The 14,269-nt window shown below is 43.7% G+C and overlaps 2 protein-coding genes across 2 annotated transcripts; both read left to right on the top strand.

Moving 5' to 3' along the window:
- The first annotated feature begins 782 nt into the window (after positions 1-782).
- Positions 783-5,516, top strand: LOC147161663 (bone morphogenetic protein 10-like). The gene is made up of 2 exons (XM_086096937.1): positions 783-1,844; positions 3,071-5,516. Exons 1-2 carry the CDS (start codon positions 1,517-1,519, stop codon positions 4,015-4,017), a joined length of 1,275 nt encoding a protein of 424 aa, XP_085953063.1. The 5' UTR covers positions 783-1,516; the 3' UTR covers positions 4,018-5,516.
- A 235-nt stretch (positions 5,517-5,751) lies between these two features.
- smad4a (SMAD family member 4a) lies at positions 5,752-14,228 on the top strand. Its single transcript, XM_086096204.1, has 11 exons — positions 5,752-5,937; positions 6,934-7,278; positions 7,354-7,528; positions 8,257-8,286; positions 8,365-8,568; positions 8,647-8,754; positions 8,895-8,945; positions 9,029-9,212; positions 10,863-11,031; positions 11,097-11,235; positions 11,963-14,228. Exons 2-11 carry the CDS (start codon positions 7,039-7,041, stop codon positions 12,172-12,174), a joined length of 1,512 nt encoding a protein of 503 aa, XP_085952330.1. The 5' UTR covers positions 5,752-5,937; positions 6,934-7,038; the 3' UTR covers positions 12,175-14,228.
- The last annotated feature ends 41 nt before the right edge of the window (positions 14,229-14,269 follow it).

The raw sequence follows: 14,269 nt of genomic DNA, 5'->3' as shown, positions 1-14,269 counted from the left end.
TAAATGCTAACATAAATGTTAAAACTTTACTCGTTCACTGCCATTGACGGCTATAGACGTCAAAAAATCATTTGAACTATTTCTATTAGTTTAACATTTTTTTTCCCACTTTTGCTAACAAGAGTATGAAAACCTAGATTTTTTTTATAGTACATTCAGAACAGATATAAAATGTTTGATTAATCGTGACTTAACTAGTGAAGTCATGTGATTACAATTAAAAAAAATTAATCGCCTGACGCCCCTAATTAAAAAAATAAAAATAAAGGCCGTCAGAAAATTATATTTTTTATTCGTAATTAATCTCATGACTTCAACAGTTGACTCACGATTAATCACAATTTTTATATCTGTTATAAATGTACAATAAAAAAAAATTCTAGGTTTTCATAAAAAATTAAATGAAAAGGAAAACAAAAGTTAAACTAAAAGAAAAAGTTCACATGAATTTTTGACGTCTATAGTTGTCAATGGCAGTGAATGAGTTAAAAAAAAAAAACAGTCTTGACAATAATATGTTCTGTGCAGCCCCAATCGTCTTTATACTGTATTCTGGTTAACATTGCGTTAGTTGAATATGTTATATAATATCCAGCCGTTTTTAATCCATCTCAGGCGGCCATATTCCCACTTGCTGTCGACTGAAGGGGACATCAATGTTGGTCTCAGCTAACAACCAATCACAGCTCAGCTTCAGAAAACAGGTGAGCTGTGATTGGCCGTTGCCTGAGCAGCAACTGTGATGTCATCATCAGTCGACAGCAAGTGGGCAAAATGGCCGCCCCTGAGATGGATGAATGAAAAGGGCTGGATAATTGATATTCCACAAATATAATATGAATCAGAATGTCATGTTTAGAATAGTGAGATCACATATAACATATTGTCAAGAAATGTTTAAGGTTGACAGAGGTAACATCAAAATGACAGTAAATACAACTAAACTTTGAACCTAACTAAACACGCTTTCTTGTGCCGCTTGACACATATTATTACGCCACTACGCAAACTCGCATGGCCCACCTTTTGCAATCTCAAAATGTCATCATTTTTTTAGCATGACAGTAAATAGTAGGAGTGCAGATAATGAAGTGGAAGTTCAAAGTTGCCGCTCCATCGAAGTGCAGATACTTGAAAATTCCCCTAAGTATAGAACTTCCAACCAGTGTAGCACTTTCTACTTGGGATCGGATAGGTTCGCTGGAATGCGCGTTCGACGCCATTGTAAGGAGGGTCAAAACGAGAAGGTAAGAGGTAGATAGGCGCGAGTGCCCGGCAGGGGGGCGGGCGAAAGTGTTTTAGAGGAGGGCCGAGCGGAACCCTGATGACATCTCCAAACATGTCAGCAGCACACATTGGCCAACGCTGCCCTGCCCTCCGAACCAAAGCACACCATCCGCAAAGGGCAAAGCTGTTTCGTCTTGGCCTGGTCGCCAACCCGTCGCGCGTCGAACCCCCGGTCGAATGCTTCCACTCGCATCTCGTCATCCGCTACTTTTTTGGATAACCTTCCGCCATGACCCCCGAGCCTACGATCCTCTCCCTGAGCGTCTTCCTCGTCACGTTGGCCGCCTTGAGCTCGAGCGGTCCCGTCAGGCCGCCCGAGGGTCGTCCCCGGAGGCCTCCTCTTGCCGGGGGTGAGCGCGACGACGAGGCGCCGCTCGACGCGCAAGACTTCCTCAGCCACTTTCTGGCGACGCTGAACCTCACCAGGCAACCGCAGCAGAAGCCCCCGGTGTCCCCGAAGGAGCCGCCGGAATACATGCTGGAGCTCTTTGAGCGATTCGCCAACGACCGCAAGGCCGCGCCCTCTGCCAACATCGTCCGCAGTTTCAAGAACGAAGGTACGTTACTCGCACGGGAACAGGTTGTAATACAGCAACGTTGCAATTTTTAAGAAAGGAGCTTGGCTACTATTTTGTATGACTTTTGCGTTGGACTATCAGGAGTTGAAGTACCTCCAGGCGAGTCTATTATAATGTACCTCACAAGACCTGTTTCTTTGGTTCTAGAGGGTTCTCCGTAATCTGTTCCAAAGGTTTCCAAGCGCTAAAGTCAATAGTTAACGTTACAAAATGAGGTCCTTCGAGGCAAACGCTCCATTATTTGTTGGGACTCCAGTAGAGGGGAATGTTAGTTACCAAGCTTCAAAGTCAAGGGTCACGGTTACAGAAACTGTTCTCGGTTTGATATCAAAGACACCGAAGACACATATCTGGTAAACAAGTATGTGGTCTAAGAAGCAATCAGAAATTGAAGTTCAGTTGAAGATTTTGAGTCAATTTATGTTGTATTAGGCTACAATCTCTATTAATGAACCCGATCAGTCTAACTATTGGCTAAGTTGAGTTTTTTTTTTTTTTTTTTTAACCATATCCTGAGTCTACAAGGTTTCCGAGTGTCATGGTTCCAAAAGCAGCTTTTTTGAGGGTTCCCATCTCCCCATGGACAAATCCATGAACTATCAGTATAGAATACAGTCTATGTTAGGCTTCGTCACTCCTGGTCCTCAAGAGCCGGAGTCCTGCGGGTTTTTAGATGTTTCCGTCCTTCAATACAGCAGATTCTAAACCTCAGTGTTGTTAACGGGCTTCTGCGAAGCTTGCTGATGAGCTGATTATGAAGCAGCTGCGTTGGAGGACAGAAACATCTCAAACCTGCAGGACTCAGGACTTACAAGGACCAGGAGTGAGGAAGTGCGGTCTTAAGTTCTTCTATGGTTGAGTGACATCTACAATTGACGAGTTATACCCTGAAAGGTTTTAGCTGGATGTAGAAGCAATTGCTTTGAGGGTACCGCCTCTTTGATAAGTCTTTGTCAGAGGTGTCAAATCCGGGTCCAAAAAGGAAAAACCCTCCCACAGTGACTTTAGCCACAGATGATTCTACTCCTATTGCTTTGAGGGTCCCATCCCAAAGGACAAGTTTTCCTTTCCCGGTAGGCTAATTTATCTTTTCCAAAGATAGGGTTATGCTCCCAACAACTTTGATGATAAGACCCAATGACAAGACTTTAAACCCTTAAAGAGACACCATACTAAGGGATACTTTTTTTTTTTTTAAATTTCAGATTCTTCCCCCTTTGGAGTGACAGTCAGGGGTGTAGGAACACATCCCTTGCTCTTCAACATCTCGGTGCCCCCCCATGAGCACATCACCATAGCAGAGCTTCGCCTTTTCACCCTCGTCCAGAGAGCCCGCAGACCCTTTGCCGGCCTTGAGTGCCAGGTGACCATTTACAAAGTGCACGACGCCGTCGTTTGGACCAGGGAGGTCGGAAAAGAGGCGAGAAGGCGGGATCAGGGGGAGTCCAAGGATCTGGAGGAACTGGTGACGAAGCACATCCATGCCAAAGATAACAGCTGGGTGTCCTTGGACCTGACTCCCGCGGTTGCGCTCTGGCGGAAGTACGGCCAAGCGACGCACAAGCTGCAGGTCCGCATCGCCATCCTGGGGCCTGAGGAAACGGTCACATGGGACGAGGGCGAGGTCTTCGTTGACATTGGGCGAAACGCGGATGGGAAACGCAACGCGGTGATGATCGTTTTCTCAGACGAGCCCGGTAAAGGCGATGGCGCGCACGAGGGGGCCCGTCCGGGGGACGCGGACCCGAATCCGTTCCGGCCGTTCGTCAACCACAACCTCGACGAGCTGAAGCTCCTCTACGAAACCCCTGCTCGGATCCGCCGCGGTCTCAAGGGCGAAACCTGCAAGAGGACGCCGCTGTTTGTGGATTTTAAAGACATCGGCTGGGACACGTGGATCATCCAGCCGGTGGGCTACGAGGCCTACACGTGCAACGGGGTTTGCGGCCCGCCCATGACCTCCGAGGTCTCGCCCACCAAACACGCCATCGTGCAGACACTGCTCAGTGTTAAGAGTCCGGAGAGGGCGTCGCGTGCCTGCTGTGTACCCACTAGGCTGGAGCCCATCTCGCTCCTTTATTACGATAACGCCGTGATCACCTTCAACCACAAATATGAGGGCATGGTGGTGGCGGAGTGCGGCTGCAGATAGTGACGCACGCACGCGCGCACGCGCTCACACAGAGATAGAGACGGCGCACCGATGGATTCTAACGTAGGCCTGTTTTTTGTATCCACACATAGTCACACTTTAACAATGATATTATGTCGTGTAAATTGTATAAATGCAAATACCAGTTATTATTATTTTTTAACGTTCAGGCCGAAATTTCCTATGCCCAAATTTGCCGCTTGAACACATTTGATGGAATGTGTATCTATTGATTGCCGCTCGCCTGACAACCTTAATCCCCCTCATCCCCCTTTTTTTGCATCACATGCCTGACGGGCCTCTCCGCCCGCCGCCGTGCCAGCGCGATAACGAGGTGTCAGAGCCTGGAGTCTTGCGGGCCGTCACTCAGGCCCGGGACGCCGCTCCAAGTGGCGGCGTTTTGTGAGAGGGTGGTGTCAGATTCCTGGTCCCCAACGCCAGCGTTCTTTCGGCGACCCCCCGCCGTCAGGTTGACCTCGGAGCCCTCCCGCTGACTTTTTCTGACTCGGCCGCCGCACGCCGCCCCCAACCTTATCGAAGCCCCCCCCCCGGCGAGCGTACAAATGGAAAAAAAGAAATATGTGGCACATCATCACTTGACTTTGGCTGTTAACAGTCGGAAGTAGTAGATAACAAGAACGGTGGAATAACAGTGGAAACAATGGCGGATCAGCGTTCCAAGTGGATGTCGGCTGTATTTGATTTCAATCCAGGACACAAAGTAAACCTGATGTTCGATTTACCTTGAAAAACTGCTATGTTGAATTACGTTTGTGGTGTTATAGTGGTTATCGGGGGTTGAATCTTTACTTGCTGTGTGGAGTTTGCATGTTCATCCTCCCACATTCCAAAAACATTGAAGACGCACAATTTTCCAGAGGTGGGAATGGTTTTGTGTGACGAATCCAGGGTGGCTTCTTTGCCCACAAGTCAGGAACACCTGGGATCGGTTCCAGCTCACTTGCGACCCTATCGAGAACAAGTGCTCCAGCACGGCAGACAAGTGCTCTCGCACCTCTGCCACACAGTTTTAAGTTCTGGATTTGAGTCTTGGCTGCAGGCGTGACACCGAGTGTGCCGTGAGAGGTCATTAGAGAGTGTGCAGGAAATTATCCAATTTCACTTCATTCGTTAGAAAATAATGAATTTGTTAATCTGTCTTTGCCAGCCGGCAGAACAATGAAATGCTTGACCTGGTTCCACCAGATGCCAAAAGGTACAATAAATGTGATTATCCACCTGTTGCCATCCGTAGAGCAGAATACGTACTCCTGCTAAATGCTTTGTGTTCAGTTAAACAGGCCCAATTTGTGAGTAAACTGAGACGAGATTATCATTGTTTCGGAATTCACAGTTCATTCATGTTTGTGAAATGTTTGCTTGGTTGCGCTCGTGAACTTTTTCTGATGTTAACCGTGTGCCCCGGGGCTCAGTAAAAGTTGGGGAACACTGTTCGAAAGCGGATTGATGGATGGACATTTTCCCGAAAGGAAGCACTTATTTTCACATAAAAAAAAAAATAATAATTTGGATTATATTTCTATGTACATTGGTGCATGTTAATGCTGGGGGGAAAAGACTGTTTGAAAGCTTGCTTGGTTAATCCTAAAGGGAATAAACAAAACCCGTATTTTGAATGAAGTGTGTGCAGTGATTTCTCGATAAACATGGCGGCGCGTGCTGTTTTGCACGCATGCGCATTGGTTACGCTTATGGGGCGGGGAGGAATTTGTTTATTTTCGTGGCTGCTACCTGGTAAGCTTCGCAGCAAATGTGTTGCTGCTGTTAGCTTTTGCGGCCGCTCCTACGAGTCGCCATTTACCGGTACACAACTGGGCGACGGATTAAAACCACTCTGCGGACACTCGAAACAACAGCCACGCAGTAACCGGGCCGCGAAGGACCGTCACTAAAAGAAAGGTTAGTGAGCTCCAAGTTGCTTTTAGCTAGCAAGCTAATCGCTACCCTGCGACACCCCAATGGGAATTTTATAAACTACTTGTTTGTACGCTTCTTTTCCGACGCAGATATGTTTCATGACGCTAGGTCTGTAAGAAGACGACTTGCTTTGTATTCGGCGTGTTTTTTATTTGACAACTGAAGCGTTGTTGTTGTAAACCAAGACAGGCCTTAGAAAAGCCACTGCTGCCCCACGAGCTTAATTTACATATCTAATAATGTGACTCCATGGGACGACTTTATGTCAAGACTACCAATAGTTACCTGTAGATCTGCTTTGGGCAACAGCACGTGTCCTAAATAATGTTCTGAACTTGATATTATCCTGTAAATATAGAGCGTGTTTTCTTACTATACATTCAACGGACACTTAATTAGGTACACCTGTATTGTGTGTCCAGCTCTTTAAAAGCTGCCTAAACAAAAGAGGTTAATGCTCACTTTTGATTGACTCTGCCAGAAAGCTATTTACTTTATGTGCATTCTTATAATTGTATTTTAATAATGTGTTATGGTTAAGTCACACTACAGGAGAAGAGGGTCAGAAAAGTCAGTGTAGTTAATGGACAAATATAATATCAGTATTGATTGACACCGCCAGAGATGAAGTTACTACTGTAGTCTGTTTATTCTCTTGAGTCCTGTAATACAACGAGCAAACCCGTGCTATTATAAAGGACTAGCTGAGTCTAAAATAAAGTGAATTATAGCAACCAGCCAAGATGTAACGAAGTCCAAGGGCCCCAGGGACCAAACACCAGAACTTGTTTTATTTTCATGGAAATTCAAGAAGTCCAGTGGCATCCAGGCTTTGATTTCCTCCAGACAAGACTTTCTTTGTAACGTTTGTAAATCTTAGGAAGGTTTTTTTGCGGTGATTGAGGAGTAACTAATTAATAACATTTTACAGCCTCTGTGTTCTTTCACATACATCTGAATAATTCACTCGTGCCGCAGCTTTCCAGACCAGCTTTGCATCGACTGTAAGGCCTCACTGGCGACAAAGAAAGAAAGAGAGAGCGAGCGAGCCTCCTCGAAGGCTGAAAACCCAAAGAGCAGAGGATGTCCATCGCCAGCACGCCCACGAGCAATGACGCCTGCCTCAGCATCGTGCACAGCCTGATGTGCCACAGACAAGGCGGGGAGAGCGAGAGCTTCGCCAAGCGAGCCATCGAAAGCCTGGTGAAGAAGCTGAAGGAGAAGAAGGACGAGTTGGACTCCCTCATCACGGCCATCACCACCAACGGAGCGCATCCCAGCAAGTGTGTCACCATACAGCGCACGTTGGATGGCCGCCTGCAGGTTTGTATCGTGATGAATAAACTGCCCTTATTTTATGGCTTTGTTTAAATTGTAACGCGGATGTTTTTGTTTTAGGTCGCGGGACGTAAAGGTTTCCCCCACGTTGTGTACGCGCGACTGTGGCGGTGGCCCGATTTGCACAAGAACGAGTTAAAACACGTCAAATATTGCCAATATGCCTTTGACCTCAAATGTGACAACGTCTGTGTCAATCCATATCATTATGAGAGAGTGGTCTCGCCAGGCATTGGTAAGTTTGCACACTAAACCAACAAAAATATGTCCAATTATTTGGTGTATTCGATGGAATATCTCACCTGTTTATAAGGGTAAAAAAAAGAAGAAGATGTTAAAACAATGAAAAACTGTAGTTATGTTGATTTTTCATGTGACGGCTTGCATTTTAGAAGAATAATTTTGCTATGAATCCAGATTTATTCAAATTAGGAATTGAGCTGTATGGTTGTTTTTAAGGCTAATGCCAATTGTGCTGTTTGGCAGAATAAAATTCCAATAACTGATTAATAATGATAAAATGAATACAATTACTTATTTTTTTTTGGTCCCTTAAGGCTTACAAGATATTAATTGCAGACAGAACATTTGGCTCTTTTGAAATACTTTGTTCTTTAGTATTTTTTTAACTTTACAAGAGAGAAAAATTGAGCAATTTTTTAAATTTGTATTTATTTATTTATTTTCTTTGTCTTTTTTTCCAGATTTTTTTGGAGTGGGGGAATGTTTGCATGCCACTATATTTATTTTATGTTATGTGTCAATGCTTAAAATAGTTGGGAATAAAATCACTTGATTTAAGCCGGGAAAAAAAAGAGAGATACTATTAAATAAAAGTTATTTAATAGTTAAATGTAGATTGTCGCAATTGCTAATTTAGCGACACACACTGATGTCGTCAGATTCCTTCAGCTTTTCTAATCAAAGATGTCGTCATTGCATTTTTCTCTTATTTCTTTGCAGATCTATCAGGACTGACACTTTCGAGCTCAGGTAAGTTTGACATGTTCTTTTGTGCTCGTTGCGTCGATAACGCCAATCTTCGGCGCGCTTGTTGTTCATGCTCACCAGGTCCGCTCATGGTAAAAGACGAGTACGACTACGACAACCAGCAACCTCACCCCAGCGCCGACAGCCACCTGCAGACCATCCAGCATCCTCCGTCCAGGGCCGGCCCACCAGACGCCTTCAGCAGCCCCGCGCTACTCGTGCCGCCGGACGGCAGCGGCTCGGCTTCAACCTCCGCCTTCTCCACCATCGGCGCGGGACCCTCAAGTGAGGCCCGAGCGCTCTCGGGGCGATTCACCCGGTAGGATTGTCTCGAGTGAGTTTTGACAACTTTTACGTTTGCAGATTCCACCTCCAACTGGAGCAGAAACAACAGCTTCACGCCCGCGGTGCCGGCGCAACAAAATGGCCACCTACAGCACCATACGCCCATGACTCACACGGGACATTACTGTACGTATGTGGACCGGCTCCCTATTTTTAGCCTTTGTTTTGCTCAAGATATTCAAAAAATATATTCAGCGAGTAGATCATCATCTAAATGAAGATAAATTAATCAACTATTAATTTCTCTTTCTATATGATTCCGGCAGGGTCTGTTAGCAATGAAATAGCATTCCAGCCGCCGATATCCAACCACCCAGGTGAGTTTTCCCGTCAGCCATATCTCCCTCGCAAAATTGGATCTATCCTCAACTAATTTAAGCCGCTTGCTGGTGTGCGGCAGCTCCAGACTACTGGTGCTCCATCGCGTACTTTGAGATGGACGTCCAAGTCGGCGAGACGTTCAAGGTGCCCTCCACGTGTCCCGTAGTGACGGTGGACGGTTACGTGGACCCCTCTGGGGGCGACCGCTTCTGCCTGGGCCAGCTCAGCAACGTCCACAGGACGGAAAACATCGAGAGGGCTCGGTACTTGGCCACATCTTTAAAACAAAAGAAATTGTGATTTTCTTTTTTTCCCCCCGTGAAATTAAAACTAGTGGTGTCAAAATTAGTGCGTTCATTTAAAGTTTAACGCCACCATTTTTTTTTTTTTACGCACGATTAATGATACTTGCATTTGCCAGTAATGAATGAAATAATAATGTATATATTTGTGGAGACTGGTGTCAAGTTGTATTTTACAATTTTAAAAATGTGCAGAATTTCACATTAATTACTTCATGTTAAAAATTAGATAGCTTTTTTTGTACATTTCTCGAAACTGAGATGACATTTTTAAAACTGCACGCTCATTCGGCCCAACAGACTTACATTTGTGCTCAACCCATCGGTTCATTAGCAAAAGAACATATCGATCCCAAAACTGGTCACACATGCTTCGCTCCGGGTTCTTTTCCCAAACAAAGAGTCGGTACTGTCACAACTGCAGAGATCCTTCTCAAATGCTTTGGCTCATCTGCATTGGGTGATTTTTGCACGACACCATGTGGATCATCTGCAAAAGCTCATATCTCTCCCAAAACAAAATCTAATTTCTATTTCATGCAAGTAGTCGGTATCCCAAAATGCATCGTCCTTTTGGCATGCCATTCAGTTGGCACCAATTGTAAGGTAGTTTAGGGATTTTTCCATGGTATTTTGAAAATGTCATCTCAGTTTCAAGAAATGTGCCAAACCTATGGAGAAAAACTAATATAAAAAGAAAAATGCACTGAGCTGTCACCGTCTTACAAATGCAATTATGCCATCTAGTGGCAGATAATGACCTCAACACAAATCAATATCGCACTCGTTTTTTTACAGTACATCATTTTAATTTGAACTCAATTTTATGACTTATTATGAAAGAACTACTAAAAAAATGCAGCCATATTTCTATTAGTTTAAAAATTTTCTCCACTTTTATGTTAACAACCGTATGAAACTTAGGAAGAAAAAAAAAACATTGTACATTTAGATCAGATATAAAATTTGTGATTTAATCGTGAGTTAAGTTATTGAAGTCTTGTGAATAATTGCAATTTACATTTTTTAATTGCCGGACACCCCTAATTAAAACAGTTCCTGACCGGTCTCAAGAAAAGGCCTTTGACAGCTTTGCCCACTTCCTTATTCTGACCCCCCCGCGCCGCCTGACCTTATCGAGGTCCCTGGCAACTGTACAAATAATACAATGGCACATCATCACTTTACTGGCGCTGTTAATAGCCGGAAAAAGATAAGGCCAATGGTGGAATATAACTCCTCTCAGTAGGCTAAGTGTGTCAGGTGGATGTCAACTATGATTGTTTAAAATCGAATACACATTCAGAGTAATGCTGTTGTTCTCCTCTCTTAAAAAAGCTATTTCTAATTATCGTATTTTCCGGACTACAAATCATCAATCAAATTGTTTCCGTATTTTGGCTTCTCCTGCAATGATGTGACCTTTATTTGTTAAAATTAGAGCTAAGACTAGCTAGCTATGCAAAACTAACTGAATTTGAAAAAGCTGAAGTCAAAATAAAATAAAAACGAACTATAATTAAAAAAAATTATCCAAAACTATTATAACTCTGGCAACTATTTTATAAGCTTTTAGAAAGTCCTAAAAAAACGTTTTGCTTTGTTTGTCAGACTCCATATCGGCAAAGGCGTGCAGCTGGAGTGCAAAGGTGAAGGAGACGTGTGGGTGCGCTGCCTGAGCGATCACGCCGTGTTCGTGCAGAGCTACTACCTGGACCGGGAGGCGGGACGCGCCCCCGGGGACGCCGTGCACAAGATCTACCCCAGCGCTTACATCAAGGTGAGACGAGAGACTCGCTCTTGCTCAAGAGCTCGCTCAAGCTGCCGGCGTTTTGTCTTCGTCAGGTGTTTGACCTGCGTCAGTGCCACCGGCAGATGCAGCAGCAGGCCGCCACGGCGCAAGCGGCGGCGGCGGCCCAGGCGGCGGCAGTGGCTGGGAATATACCCGGCCCGGGTTCCGTGGGCGGCATCGCTCCCGCCATCAGTGAGTGTGTTAGTCATTGGATCATTTTTCAATGAATGTTTCAGACATAGTTCTAATTTCCATTCACAATTATTGCCACTAGGTGTCCCTCAAGGCTCCTTGCGTGATCCCCTTCTGTTCACAATACAGTAGTTCACATTATAGATTTTAAAATTTCGCCGCGAGACATCATAGGTAAATAATTGCGCTACAGCATTGAGTCAAGAGTCTTGGAATATTTATTGCATTAATTTAGTTTTTTCCCCATATAATAGATTAATTAAAAATGGTCTCATTAAATGATCGGTTGATTGTAAATATATACCGTACACTGTATGTATATTATATTAAAAAATACATTTAGTTTATTATTTAACAAATTATAATTGCTTTTCTTATAAATAATAAAAACTAAATAAGAGTAAATATTTTTGTATTCAAAAGACAATTTTATATGAATATTTACAACATGTTATTTATTTTATTAATTACTTAATTATAGTTAAATGAATTGTAAATTAATAATGAATTACTAGTATTATGAACAATTTAATACATTTAGCATGTTTTATTTTAGAAATAGTTTAAATTCAAATAACTAATAAACAAAAATAATATAATCATTGACATTTTTCATATGCATTTAACTTAACATGTTATATATTTTATAAAAAAAAATAAGAATTAATTTATTAAATGTAAATTATAATTACTCGTGTTGACCCTATTTTCCGTCTTCTCTCCACAGGTTTGTCTGCGGCGGCGGGCATCGGCGTGGACGACCTGCGCCGGCTATGCATCCTGCGCATGAGCTTCGTCAAGGGCTGGGGGCCCGACTACCCGCGGCAGAGCATCAAGGAGACGCCCTGCTGGATCGAGATCCACCTCCATCGCGCTCTGCAGCTGCTGGACGAGGTGCTGCACACCATGCCCATCGCGGACCCCCAGCCTTTGGACTAAAGACGTCATCACAGGACTGCACTCGGGAAAAGGCCCGGTTGCCCGAAGAGGACCGCGGCGGCGCCTGCTCGGGCGGTAGGAGTAGAAACGAGGACGCGCTTGGTCGCCGGTGTAGTGCAGTGACGCCATGAGCGCTGCGGTACACCGGAGACACGCCGCTGTACGTACTGACAACACAAGTCAGGATTTTGAACTGAGTGTTAGGAAATGAAAGGAAGAAAGCCTCCAATCTCGTAACACAACAAATTAGAATATGGTGCATTTATTTTCGCAGCTGAGTTCAAAAAGTGAACATCTGCAAATATGGGATGGGATTTCATTTCACTCTTTGAATTCAAAGGCTGAAATGTTTTTCACCATATTTCAAATGACAAGAGATGCAGCTGCACATCCAGTATTTGGTTGCCCATTTCCTCGGCGGGGGTTTCATACTTCAAATTTGCAGTCTCCTCCGTCTGCCCTCACCCATCGCCGACATTTAATCCGGCTACTTAGCTTCAGTCGGAGTCTGCTGCTTCTGTTGCTGTTGGTCCAGTCGTCCTTCACCAGCTCTCCAGACACGTGCGGTCTCACGTAAGTGGAGCTTTTCACCTCCTGTAGAATCATATTCTGATGTTGTTGCCCCCTCCCGCCCCCCTTCAACTCCAAAAGTCACATCAAGTCATTTTTGGGTTGTCATCAGACGTGTAAAAAATTTTTTAATGACTTGCCCATAATACTTTATTTTTATGTAGTTGGTCATCTCATGCTGGTTGCAGGGGCATCCTCGGTTTACGACGGTTCCGACATGCATCATTTTGATGTCACAAACGGCACGCAATGAACTACTGTAGCATAATCTGCTAGTTTTTTTTAATTTTTATATATATATATATATATATATATATATATATATATATATATACCTGTACAATAATGGCCTTGATACAAATTCCTTCTGTAATTGTGACTTAAACACTGCTTTTGGCAGTGCAGGTTGGTGATTAAGTACAGCGCCTTCCCTCCTATTTTCAAATGCAGGTTACGTTGCTACAGTGCCAATGGAACTCCGTCCTAAATCCGGGGAGCCCCTGTACCTGCTGATGAGGAGACTGAAGGGAGTAACACCCCAAAACAAACAACTGACAGGCTGCGTTGAACTGTAAGGCCAATCGCTAATCTCCAGATTTAAACCCTACAGAGCATGCATGCGATCTGAGGAATGTATTAACTAAATTGAAGGATTGCTCCGAATAGGGACCGTTAAATGCAGTTTGGGAAAATACAATTTGTTCATAATCCTGACAAAGGCAACCACAATTCATGAAAGCTTGTCAAATTTGACCAGGAAAGTTCCACCACTTTCAGTCTAATTAGAGGGTCTTGAGTTTTTATGATTGCGGTTTCAAGGTTGTGATTGCTATGAACACGTGGAACACCTCAGTTTTTTGTTTCATATTTATGTCCTAAAAGTGTTTTATTTTTATTTTAACATAAATAATTACTGTAACTATGAATTTGCGACATGGGCTCATCTAAGTTCCAAACCATAATTTGTACATAAATCTGAATGTAGTTTATTGCTAACGTATGCTAATACAGCCAGGAAAGTCATAGACGGTAATTATTTGTATGGAAAAGCTTCCAGGCCCAAATTATGACAATCAATTTTTAAAAAGTGCGGCGCTAAGTGAGCGTGGACCCGTTTGACTTGATTCTTGCTGCAATCTGCAATTCTTGCCATCACAAAGAGAACTGTGAGGAAGTACAAGCCATATCCATGCCAAACGCAGTCAGGTCAACGTCGTGCCGAATGTTACCAAAATGGATTTTTATTGCTTTTAAATATTTCGCTCAGCGCTTAATGAAAACATTTTGGTATCCAGAAGCAACAGCTATTATTGCAGTATTTTCTACTCCTCTTTTTGCAACATCTCTGGACCACTCTGGGGCAAAAAAAACAAACAAAAAAACATACTTTTCCAGCTTCTACCTTGCATCATAAGTACATCATGAATTTGATATTAGTGTTAATATGTATGAAAATGGTTGAATAAAATGTCATGGGCTAACAGCATTGTGTTAAGGTGCAGTTCTTACACACAGGAGACGTGCC

Source organism: Leptonotus elevatus, chromosome 15 (genome assembly GCF_054856555.1).
Source record: "Leptonotus elevatus isolate MCC_2025b chromosome 15, RoL_Lele_1.0, whole genome shotgun sequence".
In the NCBI taxonomy this organism is placed as follows: Eukaryota; Metazoa; Chordata; class Actinopteri; order Syngnathiformes; family Syngnathidae; genus Leptonotus; species Leptonotus elevatus.
The sequence above is the reverse complement of the archived record's forward strand: the minus strand, read 5'-3'. Positions and strand labels throughout refer to the sequence as shown.